The 18,406-nt window shown below is 34.7% G+C and overlaps 3 protein-coding genes across 3 annotated transcripts; 2 read left to right on the top strand and 1 right to left on the bottom strand.

Moving 5' to 3' along the window:
• The first annotated feature begins 1,942 nt into the window (after positions 1–1,942).
• LOC106331344 (delta-9 acyl-lipid desaturase 2-like) lies at positions 1,943–3,681 on the top strand. The gene is made up of 5 exons (XM_013769678.1): positions 1,943–2,362; positions 2,486–2,626; positions 2,733–2,873; positions 3,008–3,114; positions 3,273–3,681. The coding sequence occupies exons 1-5, from the start codon at positions 2,027–2,029 to the stop codon at positions 3,469–3,471; spliced, it is 924 nt and encodes a 307-aa protein (XP_013625132.1). The 5' UTR covers positions 1,943–2,026; the 3' UTR covers positions 3,472–3,681.
• A 3,618-nt stretch (positions 3,682–7,299) lies between these two features.
• Positions 7,300–9,446, bottom strand: LOC106331343 (hydroxyacylglutathione hydrolase 2, mitochondrial-like). The gene is made up of 8 exons (XM_013769677.1): positions 9,223–9,446; positions 8,840–9,004; positions 8,525–8,728; positions 8,308–8,431; positions 8,104–8,204; positions 7,941–8,015; positions 7,745–7,843; positions 7,300–7,660 (listed from the first exon to the last, which is right to left on the bottom strand). Exons 1-8 carry the CDS (start codon positions 9,274–9,276, stop codon positions 7,508–7,510), a joined length of 975 nt encoding a protein of 324 aa, XP_013625131.1. The 5' UTR covers positions 9,277–9,446; the 3' UTR covers positions 7,300–7,507.
• Positions 9,447–11,918: 2,472 nt separating this feature from the next.
• On the top strand, positions 11,919–12,359 carry LOC106331350. The gene has a single exon (XM_013769684.1). The coding sequence runs from the start codon at positions 11,997–11,999 to the stop codon at positions 12,213–12,215; it is 219 nt and encodes a 72-aa protein (XP_013625138.1). The 5' UTR covers positions 11,919–11,996; the 3' UTR covers positions 12,216–12,359.
• Positions 12,360–18,406: the final 6,047 nt, after the last annotated feature.

Here is an 18,406-nt window from a genome sequence, read left to right as displayed (position 1 = left end):
CGTTTTTAGCTGTTTGTTAGAGTTGCAACCCTAAAGTTGTTAATTTTAAAGAACAAAAAATAAGCTTCATCAAGACGACATGAACTCAACTAATTGACATCTAGATAAGCCCAAATTGGTAAAGTAGTATATTTTTTATTTTGTTCTTTTATTTTGTGCATCGATGATTTTTGATTTTTTTCGATATAGTACACAATTGTAACTATTCAAATACTCCCTCTGTAGTTTAAAAATCAATATTTAAAAATTTTCAAACATATTGATAAAAAACAAATAATTTTTCTATTTATATTTTATTTTTAGTTTTATTTTCTTTTAAATAAAGTTCTACAATTTATATTTTAAAATTTTAGTTTATGTTTTTATTTTGAGCTAAAATATATTAACTAAAATATCAAATTTTCAAATACAAAATAAAAAATAATTTTAAAATATAACTGTTTACAGTAGATTTTAGCATGTATAATTTTTAATGAAATTGTATTTAACGTAGGTATAAAAATTATAAAAATTAAACGAAGATAAAAAAAAATATTCCTACATTAATATTTTTTTTTGCTTTAGAAAACATTGCTCCTTTTATTTTTTTAGTTCTAGTGTGATGACTGACAAATGCTTTTAAAATGTTGTAGAAGATTTCTGCACCAAAAGTTATTTTGAAATCTTAAATTTCTTCCGATCAATGCTTTAGAAAAAATTGTTAAAGCCACAATCTTTTATCTCCTTTGTTTTCTTTTTAGAGTTTAGAAAGTAGAAAACATAGAACATAAATATATATTAGCTTTAAAAATTTACAAATAAATATCAAATCTACAACTAAAATTATATAGCACAAATTTATGCAACTATTAAAAATATACAACGTAATTCTACAGCAGAATATACAAAAGATAAAATCCGGTTCAAAAACTAAATAAAAATAAATGATAATTTTTATGATTGTAAATAAAAACAAAACTAAAAACACTTGATAAATCACAACCAATCGATCCAAATGATTTAAAATACAAGAAAAATATTGAGAAGTACATGATTTTCTTTTAAATTATAGATTAGAAAATAAACTCATGGCCTCCTTTAGACTCTACCATAATCCACCAAAAACACAACACAAACCCACAGCAGCTAATAAATGGAAAATAACGATTCCCTTTTCATATATGCTAAGATATCATAATCAGTCTGATTTTATTTGTTTCCATATCCAAAAAAATATCGCATATATATGATCCAGATAGTCCAAGATTTAGAGATCGTGTATATTTTTGTTTGCATATATGAATTTGTGTAGTAAATGAAAATCCATATTTTACGATCTTGATTTACAGAGTTGTATGTACTATTTGACTGAGTTGTACTAAAACGGAAGAAAACTAAATTAATACATTAGTGGATTTACAGCGTGTATATAAATTATGATAAATAACGTGTTTTGTCAACGAAATAATTTAGATACAAATGAGTCGGTGTATAATGAAGAGTATTTATTTTTCAAAAATTTAATTATAAAATAACCGATTCAAAACAGTATATGCTCCGTACTAGCCAGTGAGTTATTCCAATTTTATTTAAGCAGAAAAAATAAAACTTTAGAAATTCGATAACAGTCTCCAGCAGCTACCCGAACGTGATATTTGCCTGTAATCACGTACATCCATAAAGCAATGTATATCGAAACTTAGAATAAGTCAAGTAATATCGAGCCCTGTGTCACTCTTTCCTCTCTACATTTACATCTAAAAATTACTTTTTAACATTATAGAAAAAAAAAAACATTATAGGAAAACAATAAAATATTTAGTGGTTAGAAAGAAAGAAAAAATACCACTAGTGCATGTAAAATGCACCTTACCACCCTACGCGTCATCTTTGAACAAATATCATGATATTTATTTATTTTACTGAATCCTACGATTTTGTTGCAGTAAATAGTATAAATTATAAAGGAAAGCATCACTTTATTCTCCTCTCCATTATTCCATTAAACAAGAAAAGGTTACCAAGGAAGAAAGAAACGTAGAGAGAAATGTCCGTGACATCCACGGTGGAGGAGAACCACCGTAAAAAGCCTTCTTCGTCGGAGAAAGAAGCGGAGAAGAGGAGACAGAGATGGGCGTTCTGGGGAAGAAAGTGGAGGAGATTAGACTATTTCAAACTAACAGCTTCACTGTTTGTGCATTCAATGGCTCTATTGGCACCGTTTTATTTCAGCTGGTCGGCTCTTTGGGTAACGTTTTTGTTTTATACAATTGGTGGCCTTGGTATTACGGTGTCGTATCACCGGAACTTGGCTCACCGGAGTTTCAAAGTCCCTAAATGGCTTGAGTATCTCTTAGCCTATTGTGCCCTTCTCGCCATCCAGGTTCATATCAAATCAATAAAATTATTTTTTTAATTATTTATTCAATTTAGCAATAGATCTTTAGATCTTAATTGTTATTAACTAATATTTTTATTTATTGAATTTTTTTTATAAATTTAATAGGGAGATCCGATTGATTGGGTGAGTACTCATCGATATCATCACCAGTTTACAGATTCAGAAAGAGATCCACATAGTCCGAAGGAAGGCTTTTGGTTTAGTCATCTTCTATGGATTTATGATTCTGCATATCTTGTTTCAAAGGTGATTTTCAGTTCTTTTTTTTGGTTATAAAGTCTAATATTATTCTATTATAAATCGTTTATTCATAGCAAAAAAAAATGTAAATCAATGTATGAATTAAATGCAGTGTGGAAGAAGAACAAACGTGGATGATTTGAAGAAGCAATGGTTCTATAGGTTTCTTCAAAAAACGGTGATGTTTCACATTCTAGGACTTGGTCTCATTCTCTTCTATCTTGGTGGCATGTCCTTCGTTACTTGGGGAATGGTAATTAAATTTACAATTTTGTTGTTTTTTTTTTGAACGACAAGTTTTGTTGGTTTGTAATGGTATATAGTATATGAATACTACTATTTTATCTTCTAGAATAATAATTATAAATGATTTGGTCGGTGATGCAGGGTGTAGGAGCAGCATTGGAGGTGCACGTGACATGCCTCATCAACTCCCTCTGCCACGTTTGGGGCACTCGGACATGGAAAACCAATGACACTTCTCGTAATGTTTGGTATGTAAATTCTCATTTCCACATTTTTTTTGGTGTGTATAAGAATAATCTAATATCATCGTTTTTTGGTCAAAATCTATTATCATCTCTGTCACGTGAAGGGTAGACAGCCAATGTTTCCAAAAACGCATTATTGTTGTCTCTTTTTTTGTTTGAAGGTGGTTATCTGTGTTTTCATTTGGGGAAAGTTGGCACAACAATCACCATGCGTTCGAGTCGTCGGCGAGACAAGGGCTTGAATGGTGGCAAATAGACCTTTCTTGGTACATTGTTCGGTCTCTTGAGATTGTTGGTTTAGCATATGATGTGAAACTCCCAACGGAATCTCAACGACGTCGGATGGCTATTGTTCGTTGAACAAAAGAAGGATTTATTCTATGTAAAATTAGAATATCTAGTCCTAGAAAAGAGTTTATTGTTTTTACTTTCGGAGTTTTGGGTAAATGCAATGTGAACGTTTTCGATGTATTGATGTTGGACTAAGTTGGTTTAAGATATTTGTTGTAATTGGTGCTTACAAATCCTTAGTGGGTGGCAATTAATTCGTTAATGACGGTCGGTCTCTTTCTTCTCCATCTGAGACTATTTTATTATATCTATCTAAAATTATAAAAGAAGAAAAGCAAAAGACAATTTACCTTTTTGAATTTAAATATATTTACTTTGTGGAGTTGATAGCCTTGCGTGTTTGTTATATGATACATGTTGCATGTAAGAGACTATCTCAATACGTACATGACATAAGCAAACAAATGTAAAAAGAAGAAAAGCACAAACTGACTTTTTCAGTGGGAATATATTGGGTTTAGGAGTTTCTTGGATTGTACAGTGTTTGTTTGTTAGACCATCATTATCCCAGGGATTTTTAAAAGCACTGATTTAATTAAATCAAAATAAAAGAAAATCAATGTAACCGATCCTTAATACAAAGTTTTGGCAACCGATCATAATAAAATTTTTTAATACACGTGTCAGCAAACTGTGATTTAGGAATTTTTTTTTCTTTTTTTTTTTTTCTTTCCTCTTCTCTCGTGTTCGATTCGAAGAAGAAAAGCACAGAGACGCCCGCTTGATCGCCGGCGTTCTGTTTCTCTCCGGCCGCCGAGTCTTTCACCTTTCTTTTACGAGTAAGAGATTGTTCAATATGTATCTATTGGAGATTGATGAAACCTAGATTTTTTCTAAAGCTGTTTAAAGAGATTGCAAAAAGAGTATGGTGAGACAATCGAAATTTGATCGTGTTCTTCTTCTTCTCACGCCGTCGTTCACTCTCTCTAAAACCCTTATCAAGCAAAGTCCGTCAATCTTCTTCGTTTCGTTGTAAACCGTAAGCTTTCTTCTTCTCCTTGAAAGGTTTATCTCTAGAGCATTATTGTCTTAGATACAAACCCTAGTTCAAAGATTGGTCCTTCATTGAGTTTTCACCTTCTACCAGATGGTTAAGAGTCTCAATATCAAGACCCTAGTTCAAAGATTGGCCCTTTATTGATGAAGAGTCTGAATATTTAAAGTAGCTTGACTTTGATTGATTATTGTTGTTGTTTAGTTTTTTAAGAACTGATTTAGTCTCTATTTCGTTCTTGTTTAAATCAGACACCATCAACTGTGCTTGGTTCTTGTTTAAATCATACACCATCAATCTGAACTTGATTTGTAGTCTTATTGTCCGAAGGTGTATGATGCTTGTCCTGTTTCAATGTTTTACTTTGTTTTTTTCTGAAGGTATGCACTCACTCATCTAAGATTGCTCAAACTGGCTGAAGATCCTGCTACTAGACCTGTTTTTGAAGTTCGTTGTGTCTCTGTAATCGGCTAAAAGCATCTGACACTTTATTTTGTTGCAGATTAACTACAAAATACGTTTGAGGATCGTGAGGATGAGGTATATACTTAACCTTTACATAATGAATTAAACTCTTTTTTCTCAGTTTGGCATTTCTTTTGAGCTAATAATTTTAACTTTGATTTCAACATATCAGTGCTTGTTCTTGATATAGCATTCTACCAAGCAAGAAACGAGGTGTTAGAATTCGTGGTATCATAATCTGAAACTCTTGAACCTCTTTATGTTTTGGTTTATTCATATCTCATGTGTTTCAGTTACATAATTTGATGGAGGTTTCAATGATTGAAAGTTTGTTTTAGGCACGATTTAAAAGCTGGAACTGTTGATAAACTTGGTAGCCATGACGACATTGCTACATCTTGGTTCATCTAAAACTTATCTACTGTTTTCAACACTATAAACTATTTTATCATCTTGGATTATGTTTTGTTGATTGTGATTGTGTACTTTGTTGATTGTGTAATGTGTTTTAAGAAACCTAAATTAAAAAACTCCCAATGGACCACAAAAACTAAAGATTTTTTAACTAAATTTCTTCACTAACTTTTATTGTTAAACAAGTCATTAAAAAACCCAACTGGGGTTATAGGGTTAATGATGCTCTTATATAGTCCAAAGTTCTATTTACCTATATGGCCTATATTGGCCTATATCAACATTGAAGTCGGCATTTGAAAAAAAAAAACTTTTTGTGATATCATATACTGCTGGGTTTTCATTAGAAACAGATAGATGGTTCATCTATAGTTTTAGGCTGCTTGGATTTCTTGAAATAAAGGAAATAGCATGATTACTGGGAAGTTCTTAGGATAGGGTTCTTAGCGGAATATAAGAACCAATCTCTTAACTTTTAACTAAAAAACTAAGAATCGGTTTTTAAAACTCTTATTTAAGAATCGGTTCTTAGTTTTTTTAGTTAAAAGTTAAGAGACGGATTCTTATATACCGCTAAAAACCCCACTCTAAAAACCCCCAATAATCATACTCTTATGATCTAGCTTTAGATTTTATTCTTGGCGGAAAAGTATTATTTAAATCTACATTTGAAATGTGTGGTCATTTGCACACAGAAAATAAAGGGAAAGAACATATAGGTGGTCCTAGAACTAAAAGAAACATTATAATCGATTCTTTTAACTAAATCAAGAAATTCAATTTGTAAAGATGGTTCGGTTAAAGCTACATACTAGATGGTAGATACTAAAGACAATGACCAGCTTCACTGTGGTACTCTAGAGTTCAAATCCAACAATTAAGCTATTGCTTACTTACTAGCCACCAAACCCAGTGAACTCAAATAACATGGTTAAATTAAACCTAGGGAACTTTTTTGGATTAAGCCGGGGATATATAAAACTTATGGAAAAATCCAGACTAGTTTTTTTAAAGGATATAAGGGGATGATTGTTTGTGGCTGTAGATGCTCTCGACAACCAAAAATTAGTACTATATGTGCCAACCAATCGAGTTTTGCAGCAAATTTTTTTTTACAAAATCAAAATATGGCTGTAGAGAACTTTATTTTCAGAGCAAAAAATTAGTGCTTTAAAAGGTTACAGCAATGAAAGCTACATCAAATAAATCTACAGATTAAATTCTACAGCAAAAAATATAAAGCTACAACATTTACCAATCATCTCCACAGTCTAAAGTTATATCTGGATATTTAAATGAGATGCAAAAAATGATCTTATATCTGCTTATATGTAATTTACAAGATGCTTTATTGTGTCGTAATTAAATTTAGTTGAGCTATATATCAATATTTTCGTAAAAAAATATTAATAAAATTTATATTCATATTTTATAAATTATATTAATATATTTTGATAAAATATTCTTTAGATAGACTACTAATGCTGATGTTGTTGCGCTAGTGTTTTCTTCGTCTAAATCATAATTCTGCATAAAACGACATACAACAAAGGATAAATTTCTCAAAAAACGGTAAAAATATTTTCTTGACCAAAAGAGCATAAGAGAAGAAAAATGATCAAAATAAGTTTTATTAAAGAAGTAAAAATATTATACCGCTACTCTACTGATCTCTAAATATTTGTTAAATCCTAATCATGTTCTTAAATCTAGATTAGTTAGTCTTAAGGATATACATGTTTTTACCTATATAATGAAATTATATTTTGGTGGTTTTGAACCTTGTGTAGTATATTTGTAATTTGCAGGGTATTTCTTTTTAACAAACGTATTTGTCTCATTCGGATGATATTTTGAATAGGTTTCTTAAAAGTTTCGGTTAGAAAGTAGTTTCTCTTTAAGAATTAGCATAAATGTAACTAGGAAGTAATTTTCTAAAGTAATTTCCATTTTCAAGAATACAATAGAACATTTAATTTGTTTCATAATTCGCATGAAAATCTCAAAAACAAGAAACATGAAAGGGTAAATATTCTCGAGAAAAATCGTCAACCAAAACCTAATTCCAGTGTTGATGAAAAATCGTCAATCAAAGTAAACATTTTTCTTTCTCTCTGTGTCTTTGTTCTTGTTTTCTTGTTGAAACCAAAGAATTGCCTCAGAAGAAAAAGCCTAAACTTTGAAATTATCCTTTGCTTCTCGGATAATAGCCAAAGCTTCTGCTTCATCTGCAGTCTCTGAAATACCTAAAGCCTGACGAATATCTGTATTCGAACTGCGGAGGAATGGGTTACAAGCTTTCTCCATCTTCAGTGTTGTCGGAATCTGACACCAACAAAACAAGAATCAACACTGAGTTAACCATGAAAAACTGACCAATGCATAAGAAGATCATTTTTTTTTTTTTACCGTAGGCAATTTCTTTTTACGGAGCTCTGCAACATGAGCTGCATAAGACCGAAGTACTTCGTTGTTTGGCTCTATAGACAATGCAAACTTGGAATTACTCTGCAACCAAATCAAAATTAAAAGTAATTTGAGACCACCCCTTTTTAGTTGAAGCTTCTCAACAAACAACAACTAAAAATACCAAAATGTGACAGACCAGTGTGTATTCATGACCACAGTATATGCTTGTGTCATCTGGTAAAGAAATGATTTTTTTGAGAGAAGCAAGCATCTGCAGCAGAGGATACAAAATACATGAAACTTTTGATTCAAAAGAAATGCAATTAAGAAGGAAAATAGAAAGAGAGACTAGTGTTTACCTGCTTAGGGGTGCCTTCAAAGAGTTTACCACAAGATAAGCTAAACAAGGTGTCCCCAGAGAAGATAGCTCGTGATCCTGGAAAGTATAAGCTGATATGGCCTGCAAGAAGGATCAAGATAATCATATTGTGCACAACAGAAGCAAGAAGAACATGCATAACATTCAAAGCTCTAAAATATAATACTGTGAATGATAAAACAACCTTTTGTGTGGCCAGGAGTATCCATAACATGGACTTCATGACCAGCAAACATCCACTTGTCACCATCCTTCAAGGCTATATCAACCCCAGGTATCCGGTCTCTATCTAAAGCTGAGCCAATCACCTACATTCCAAAACATTCAATCATCCCAAACAACTTTTTGTTTTTGTTTTTAAATGTTTATTGTGAGAGAGAAGTTAAAAAAGTCATTCCTACCTTTGCACCGTACCTGTCTTTCAATTCCAAGTTGCCACCAGTATGATCATAATGATGATGTGTATTCAATATATACGTTAGGTTCCTACCACTCCTCTGCAAAGAATCAATCACAGGTTCAGCTTCAGAAGGGTCAACGACCCCAACAGTACCAGTATCCTCGTCATGCAAAATGTAGGCATAGTTGTCTTTAAGACAAGGCACCTGAAAAGAACAAAACACATGAGGACTATCTTCAACCACATGATGGCCAAATAAACAAAGCTATGGGACCATATTGGTATACTGAGAAAGAATGGCCAAGGAGATTCACACCATCTCAATCTGCAATGAGGAGATACTGGAGGAGACACTGCAGAAACTGGAGACTCGAATAGATTTGCCAGCACCGCGGAGAGGCGAAGAGACAAGCTTCATGACTCTACTGACAAGACCCTTTCGGATGTGAAGCTGCCTCACACATGGCTGACTTGTTAGCTTCTGAAAGAGAGAAATGGATTGTTATAATATCATTCTGCCATCACGCATCATTGCATCCAAAATTCAAGAAAACAAACAGATTTTTTTTTTTTTCATCAATCCACTGATTCTGTTTACGCAATTGTCAGTGTATATATATTAAGAGGATGAACCTAACAATGAAATAATCAAAACGATCTTCATAAAAGTAAGAAGCTTTGGGGAGAAAGGAAACAAACCCTAGAACATCGGAAGAAGGAGGTAGCAGATGAAGCTTTCGAGATGGTTTGCATCTCTCTAGAAGAGAATTCTCTGTTTTCGAGATCAAAGGATTTGGCTTCCTCTGTATCTCTCACAGAGATTCTCTCTTTGATCCAAGAAGGAATCTTCGACGGCCCGGAGAAAGCGCGTCAGAGAAAGAAGACGAAAAGAGAGTCTCGAGGTGCAGAGACAAATGTCTCTCGCGCATTTGCCATACGATGACCCAAACCGACTTAACCGGAACAAAACCGTACCAAATGCTAACACCAAGTCAATAGACAGCGAGCCATCTCTAAGTGTTTTGGTTAGACGTGTCTTCACGACCATGGGATTATTTCCAATTTTAAAGAAAGAAAGAAAAATTCAATAATGTAACAGATTTATTGTAGTTATTTGATATTTATTGTAGTTATTTGTTTCACATCAAAATTTAAACCCAACCAACATTAATATAAAAGATTTAGATCAATTTATTGAACTTGTACTTAATTTTAAGCTCTCAGAGATTTTATTATACTATCAAGCATTTTAGCGGTCTAGAACTGGACTCAAGATATTTAAAAACACACATGAATCATGACGCTAGCACATTTATGTATGTATTTCTTAACTTGTCTTGTTTCATGTTCTTTTTTTTTTTTAATTGTCTCGTGGTAGACCTTTACACGCGTGCAGGTATTAAACGTATAATGTACCAGGGACAACCTTGGCCCTATGCGTATGCATTTACTTGGCTATACAATAAAAAAACTTATAGAACGCCTGAATTTTTGTTTTTTATTCATCAGCTGAAGGCCGCCTTTAAAGAGCATTGCTGAAACATAAAATTTAGTAATTAATTAATTAATGGTTTTGTTCTTTTGGCCGATGTTATTATGGTTTGTGGATCAGTATTTACTTTTTAAGGTATAGAAATGTGAAATATCTAGGATCTGACAACTTAAACCATGATCGATTTTCATTCAGTTAGCCGGTTCTCGTGTGAATAAGAAGTCGTGGGGTAAGCCGAACCAAGTCGTGTTTCAACTTGTTTTGATTCATTCCAACATGTTTCTTGTTCAAACTTCATCAAAATGTTTTCAAGCCGAGTTTCTTCCCAAATAAAAGTCAGATCTCAAGAAAATCCTACGCGACCAGAATCCCATTATTACATTTGTGGTATAACTCAACTTGAGCATAACACAATCCAACTCTGAAGTCCATGTGAGCTTAACATGTTGCGTTTACCATTTAACAGTAGTAAATTAACCGGGGCATCTAGCTCTGGTGGTAAAGGGCTCACAGCTGTGAGTACCGCCACCTGGGTTTGATTCCCGGCCACTGCGAAATTTAACATTCGGGCCGCAGCGACACAGATTAGTCCCTTGGACCTGGGAAACCTTTGGGAAAACTGTGTATAACTCAAAAAAGAAAACAACGGGAAACTGAAAAAAAAGGTAAATAAATGACCAAAAAGGTTGATAAACGCACGTTAGAGGAAGAAAACCCAGAAGAAGAAGAAAATGGTTAGTGATGTTCTCTCGGAGCCACGAAGATAGTTCACGTGAGACACTCTCTAAACAACAATTTGAGACTTTGTGGCCAAAATTTCTAACTCGTGAGTTAATGTTACAACCATAACTGAAGCATTGAAGTTTTTATATTGGTTAATGTTTAATATATATATACGTGTATAAGTTTCCAACATGGATATGATTTCTCGATTGCATACGATTCTGCGTTTATATACGAGTCCATATTTGCTTGGAGATCTTTAAAATTAATGTATACCACAAAAGTAATGGAAAAAGATTGTGCCATTACACTAAAAAAAAAAAAGATTGTGCCATTTGTAACATATTTGTCTCAGAAGAGTAAATGTCGCTAAAAATGCAACCATGTATGAATGTAGCCATTTACTTGGAACTTCAATTTGATAGTCCACATGTACTATAGTCAATACACATCCTTAGATGTGGTACTATAGACAATTTAATTAGAAATTTAATTTTGACAAAAAAATAAAAAAAAATAGAAATTTAATTAAAATTTGTTTAAGCAATTTATAAGTTATATACTTTATATACATTACGTCTTAAATCTTCAGGAGCTTTACACCAATGTTTTAGTTACCTAGGCCATGACCGACCTTGCATGTGTACTAGCTTTGAGAAATCAAATATTTTGAAAACTGTGATTGATTTGCTACATGTATATATTTTCACGATGTTAGCAAACACCACTGCAGTAGACCTTACCATCTATATGGTACTGATCAATAAAATAACAAAAAGTGTATAGCGCATATTTGTAGTAAAGCGACATGAAAAGATAAACTTACATCAAACTACCTAACAAAATATCAAAGCAAGCTAAACCGAAATCAGAATTCGGTTTAGAGTGAAGCAGCTAGGACCAGGTCTTGTATAATTTTAACAAAAGCCCCATTTTGGACTTGGACAAACCGTGTCTAAGTGAATTTTCTATTACGATATCCTACACTTAATTTGGTTCAAAATGTTGAAAACCATTTCTTTTTGTGGTAAAGTCAAAGTCAAAGTTCTTATGTGTGTGTCTACATAAACATATATAAGATGGTGCGACGAAGCTTGCACAGGTCAAACCATGAGACATCTCAAGTACCCTATATATAAGAGTCATTATCGTATTAACAACACATACAAACCAAAAAGACCTTACACTTCCTAACCAATAGAAAGCTCAATCTTGTTTTCTTTGTTCTTCCATTCAAGAAAAAAAAAATTCAAGTATCATGAAGAGACAACTAGTGCTCGTAATTATCTTACTTGTTATTTTCCTTGTTGTCTTGGACGTTACGCAAGTTGAAGCCAGACGCATGAGGCCTTTCCCGGAGGCTGTTGATGAGATCAAACTACTGTTTCAGGCGCTTCAAAGAGGTCCGGTCAGTGGCTCTGGTCCGAACGGTTGCACCAATATTCCCCGCGGTTCAGGGAGGTGCCACAACGGTTAAAGCTGTCATACAAATCTCCTTCGTCCTCGTTCATTTTTTGATTCTTTTTTTTTTCTTTCACATTTGTGTTACGTACATAATTACATACATGTAATTATAGATAGCTTTAGACTTGGTCTCATAACATATTGAATTGTAATCTACGGAAGCTTAATTAGAAGCTACATTTTTGGAAACAAATGTAATAATCAAAAAGTTTTTTCGTTTAATAAAATAAACTTTATATTATTGAGAATGCATAGACAGTAACTCGATGAATTTGAATTAGATCAGTTATTGATTCGGCAGTGTTTACTAATAGTCCTGTTACTAATCGTACTCTTGTGAAATGTAAGAGAAGCTAGAAAGATAACATGTAAAATCGAGATTTCCCGCCAAAACCGTAAATTGAGATTTCCCGCCAAAACCGTAAAATCGAATTTTCAAGTTTTTCCTCCAAAACCGTAAAATCAAATTTTCAAGTTTTTCCGCCAAAACCGTAAATCAAGATTTTCCCGCCAAAACCGTAAATCAAGATTTTCCCGCCAAAACCGTAAAATCCAGATTTTCCGCCAAACCGTAAAATCAAGATTTCCCGCCAAAACTGTAAATCTAGTTTTCTGTCAAAACCGTAAAATCGAGTTTTCCCGCCAAAACCGTAAAATCTAGCTTTCCCGTCAAAACCGTAAAATCGAGATTTCCCGCCAAAACCGTAAAATCGAGATTTTCCGCCAAAACCGTAAAATCGAGATTTCCCTCCAAAACCGTAAATTGAGATTTCCGGCCAAAACCATAAATTGAGATTTCCCGCCAAAATCGTATCTATGCTTTTGAATTACAAAACATAATGAAATATTAAATATGAATTATTGTATATTAACACTGATTTTTTAATTGGACTCCGCGGAAAGCCCATTTGGAATGGTCTATTTTGGGTCTGAATAATTTGGACTTAGTACAACTTGGGCTTAAAAAAATAATGTTCAATAAACTGATTTGCCCATTTGGAAATGCCCATTGGACATGGACATCACATTTGACATCTCTACATGTAGGTCGCGTGTGTGTACCTGTGTGAAACTGCTCTATGTTCTGTAGCCAATAACGACCCCGAATGATTCTCTCCCACCAATATTTGGTTGAGCACCAAGAACTCATCTTCATTCGCTCTCCGATAAGCCTGAAATGTCAATCACGCATGCGTGTGAGGAGAGATTTAAAATGGGAGAAGGGGAGAAGTTTGCTCACCATCTAACAAGGCATCATTTAATGCCTTGGGATATAGGACGGAAGAAAGACGGATCTCTTTGAGTATATAGTATCCCAATCTGGACCAAACTCAACCCTATTTAGTAATATGGGTCTTAATATTAGTGTCTAGTCTACAAATTTACCTCGACCAATGCCATTGCAGGTCTTCAAAGATCTCAAGGCTATAGTCACCCAAATAATTTACCTGTAGAACCATTGATTCTTATTACATTATCAATTATACTAGTGATCATCCATTAACGTTCTAGAAGAATTGGTACCGCGAATTCTGTTTTGACTATAGCTTGGACAAAGTCCATCGGCTGAATTTTAGCCCACTCGGAGCAGAGAGTAGGATCCTCCTCAGTACGCGGAGGACGCCTCCATGCAGCATCAAATCGCGTAACTTTTCATCCGGAATGCTAATTCCCTTTCGTACATCAGAGGCATACCGTTGAAGCCGCAACAAAGCTTTTTCCATTGCGGGATTAACTACAGCAACCCATACAAGAAAGGAACAAATAACATTGTAACAAAATTAAACATACAATACTTCATCATGTGTACAAGAAGTCTTTTGAGAGCAACTGCAATTATAATCAGTTTTAAGCAAAGCTTACTTGTAAATATGCCAAGTATGCATCCAAAATATCTTCAAATGTACCCGCTTTGTTACATTACTTGGTTGCCAAATAAGGAAACTTCGCTCCATGATTACTTTTAGTTTGTGAAGTTAAGGAAGCAACAAAGGCGAAATGAAAAAAAGCTAGATAGTTAGGAGAAGGTACCACTACCTTTGGTAATGATTACTTTGCTTAAGCGCATACAACTAAAATACATGCCGAGAATTGGCTCCAAGAACATCAGCGATGATAGTCCACTATAATTCCACCACTATATTAGAACTCTACTTATTATATACTGTAAGAAAAGATAGATTAGGATGTGAGAGTAAAGGAGACACAGAGTATGAGAGTAAATGGACAGTGAGGAACAGAGTAAACAGAAAGATTATGAGAGTAAAGAGTAATCAAGAGAAAAGAGAATGGTGAAGAAGAAAGGGGAACTCCCCACTTTTCAGCTTACATTACAATTGATTACAATGATGGCTTTATATATAGCCAAAGCAATCAACAATCCTAGACAATTAAACTAATAATATTGTGAAAAATATAAACAAATAATAAACTAGAGGCAAGTGGCTTGATGTGACAGATTTAAGCTCCAAGAGTTCAAAAATTCAAATATACTCTCTTGCCTCCAAAAGACGTGTGGATGGATTGTTGTGGATGAGTTTCTTTGGAAATGAATTTCGTGGATGAATTCGCATGGATAGGTTGGCTTGGATCATGCAATGACTCTTTTCCTTTGGCCATGTTTTCTTCATTCCAACAACTCAACAACTGCTTCTTCCTTCTTCATTCCAACACTCCCCCTCAAGCTTGACCATAGGAGATCCTTGGACAAAGTTGGAACCATGAAGAAGCTCCCTCATTAAAAACCTTAGCAAGAAAACCCTTTGGGACAAAACTTACTAAGGGAAAAAGAGTAGAGCTCAATAGGGCCTAGGGATTGGCCAGTGAGTCTAGGGAACTTCAGATAACTCATGGTGGAGTCCTTAGACTTTGGATCATGGATTAACTTGTGCTGCAAGTGTGAACTCTACAACTTGCACACACCAACATCTCAGACTCTTCTTTAGGCCGGTTGTGTCCCCCCCTCTCGTCTGACTCCTCGCCATCTTCAAAGGGGTTTATGGACCACCAGCTTCTCCAAAAGAGAGTTCCAAGTACTTTGAATTCTCTTTTGTAGCCTCTCTTGAAGCTTCATCAATCAGGTACAAGCACACATGCTATGGGCTGATTCATAGCTTTCCAACTGAAGGTAACTGTTCTAACTCCATGTAGAAGATAATCCATAGCTTTCCGAATCCAACCAGAAGGTAACTGTTCTAACACCAAGTTGTTGTTGTCCTTGTTGAATTCTTCGTGCAATGGCTTTGGAGGAAACTGAGGCATTGGACGACTTGGACCTTCAGGAAAGCTCACCATTACCCCTCCTCAAGCTTGATCCGGAGAAAATGAGTGAAGGACCAAGCTAGGAAGTGAGCAACACTGAATTTTGAAACCAGGAGCGCATCACCCCTACAGTTGCGCTTAAGTCAACCGGTTCCTACATTGATCTCTTCTCCACTGCCCCTTGTGTGTCTTTTGAACCAGGAGCTCAACAACCAAATGGTATGCGCTTAATTCAACCGGTTCTTGCAATACATGAGGAGCTCCAGCTTGGTGTGTGTGGCTGATCAAACACTGGTCTGCCTCTCCATCAATACTCCTTCCTGAAGTATCTTCAAAGCCCAACCATATTTTATTTTAGCCCCCACTTACTACCACCTGGTCTCCTCACTAACAATCTCTCCATGGTCAAGAATATACATCATGTGTAGGCTCTGGATCAAACAGGAATATACATCATGTGTAGCCTCTGAACAGCATGGGCAAAGCCTTCTTCTTTGTCTTGATTTGATGATGGATAGAGACAACACTTGCGCACCTGAAACATCACTCAAACTCCAGCAAGAATCAGACCACACACACTAGGATCAGACATTGATAACTCACCAATTCTGATCCCAATGGTTAAGAAAAATGCAATGGACAAAATCTAAACAACTCATTCAGTTCAAATCCATGCAACCAACTCACTAAATGTTCAAGAATGATAACTCATCAATTACAAGACATTTAGGCTATTTTTATGAATTTTAATGACAAAAAACATAAACTAGGCAACTCATCTAATCACCTTAAACAACTCATGAATGCAATCACATGAGTAGACAACTCATCTATCACCCTAATACACATTCAAGCATGATATATATCTTCAATTCATAACACAAGATTCTTAAGCATCCTATCCTAAGATGGAAACTAGGTTCAACAACTCTAGCAATTTAGACAGCTCTTAGGACACTTTAATACACACTTCAACACAACACAACCAGAACGATTATCCCAAGTTCATATCAAGAAGGAGAAGTTTAACTTACAACCAAGGAACCTGAGTTGGTTCCTTGAACTTCCAATACACATGGGTCATGACAGTTTGTTGGATCTTGGATGTTGAGTTAAACTCCAACTCTTTCTCTTTAAGTACATGACCTCCTTCTTGTATCCATCACACTAAAGACCCCTCCTTCTTTATGTTTGAGAGGCGCCACCTTCTTGGAAGCTCTCTTCTTGGATAGAGAAAGAGAACCACTTGGACAAGGCATTTTTAGAGCTTTGCTAGGTAAACCACTCCATAACCATTCATTTTCAAGTGGTTTCTTCACCATATTGGACATGAGAAAGGAGATTGGACAGCTTTGAAGAACTATAGACCACTGGATAATAGAGTGTGCTCAAGAATCTTCAAAGAAAATGAGTGATAGACTGAACTGGCTGAGCTTGCTGAAGGGTTCTTGAGGTTTAGACTTGTATACACCTTGCCTTGAGGGCTGGTCTTGGGTTCTTCCTTCTTGGAAAACCTTTGGACCGCTGGAAAAAAGGTTGTACCAGACTCAGATGAAGATGAACTGAGAATGAAATAGATTTACGGAAGCTTTTGTGAGGCTCAAGAGCTTAAAGCTCTGATACCATGTAAAAAAAGATAGAATAGGATGTGAGAGTAAAGGAGAAACAGAGTATGAGAGCAAATAGACAGTGAGGAACAGAGTAAACAGAGAGAGTATGAGAGTAAAGAGTAATCAAGAGAAAAGAGAATGGTGAAGAAGAAAGGGGAACTCCCCACTTTCAGGTTACATTACAATTGATTACAATGATGGCTTTATATATAGCCAAAGCAATCAACAATCCTAGACAATTAAACTAATAATATTGTGGAGAAATATAAACAAATAACAAACTAGAGGCAAGTGGTTTGATGTGACAGATTTAAGCTCCAAGAGTTCAAAAATTCAAATATACTCTCTTGCTTCCAAAAGACGTGTGGATGGATTGTTGTGGATGAGTTTCTTTGGAAATGAATTTTGTGGATGAATTCGCATGGATAAGTTGGTTTGGATCATGCAATGACTCTTTTCCTTTGGCTATGTTTTCTTCATTCCAACAACTCAACCAATGCTTCTTCCTTCTTCCTTCCAACATATACAACATTCACTTTAAAAAGAAAAAAAACAAACAATAAAATATTTTTGTCTTTTCTAGTTTTATATTGTTTGATTTTAGAATATGCCAAATTATTTTTTTAGTTTTATGGGTTCATTAAACAAACATGTCATTACCTAAAATACTTTTCTCACCTCCAAAGCACTGAAGTAATCAGGAACCATGTGTAATTTTGGCTTCTTGAGGAGTCCATCCAAATGTCTATAAATGAAACAAAAGCCAATTTGCAATGTAAAAAGGGTATTGCATACAGAAACTTGGACTCTTATCTGTATACAGAAACAAAAGCCAAAATGCAATCTGATCCGGTTTAGTATATTCTAGAGAAAAAGACAAAAATAGCACTAAATCAAGTTTATGTTCCCAAACTAGCACTCAAGGTCAAAAGTCACAAAAATAACACTTAATGTTTTATCAAAAGTCACAAACTTAGGGTTTAGAGTTAAAGGGTGGGGTTTAGGATTTAGATTTTAGGGTTTAGGGTTTAGAGTTTAGGGTTTAGGGTTTAGGGTTTAGGGTTTAGGGTTTAGGGTTTAGGGTTTAGGGTTTAGGGTTTAGGGTTTAGGGTTTAGGGTTTAGGGTTTAGGGTTTAGGGTTTAGGGTTTAGGGTTTAGGGTTTAGGGTTTAGGGTTTAGGGTTTAGGGTTTAGGGTTTAGGGTTTAGGGTTTAGGGTTTAGGGTTTAGGGTTTAGGGTTTAGGGTTTAGGGTTTAGGGTTTAGGGTTTAGGGTTTAGGGTTTAGGGTTTAGGGTTTAGGGTTTAGGGTTTAGGGTTTAGGGTTTAGGGTTTAG

This window comes from Brassica oleracea, chromosome C3 (assembly GCF_000695525.1).
Source record: "Brassica oleracea var. oleracea cultivar TO1000 chromosome C3, BOL, whole genome shotgun sequence".
Taxonomy (NCBI): domain Eukaryota; kingdom Viridiplantae; phylum Streptophyta; class Magnoliopsida; order Brassicales; family Brassicaceae; genus Brassica; species Brassica oleracea.
The sequence above is the reverse complement of the archived record's forward strand: the minus strand, read 5'-3'. Positions and strand labels throughout refer to the sequence as shown.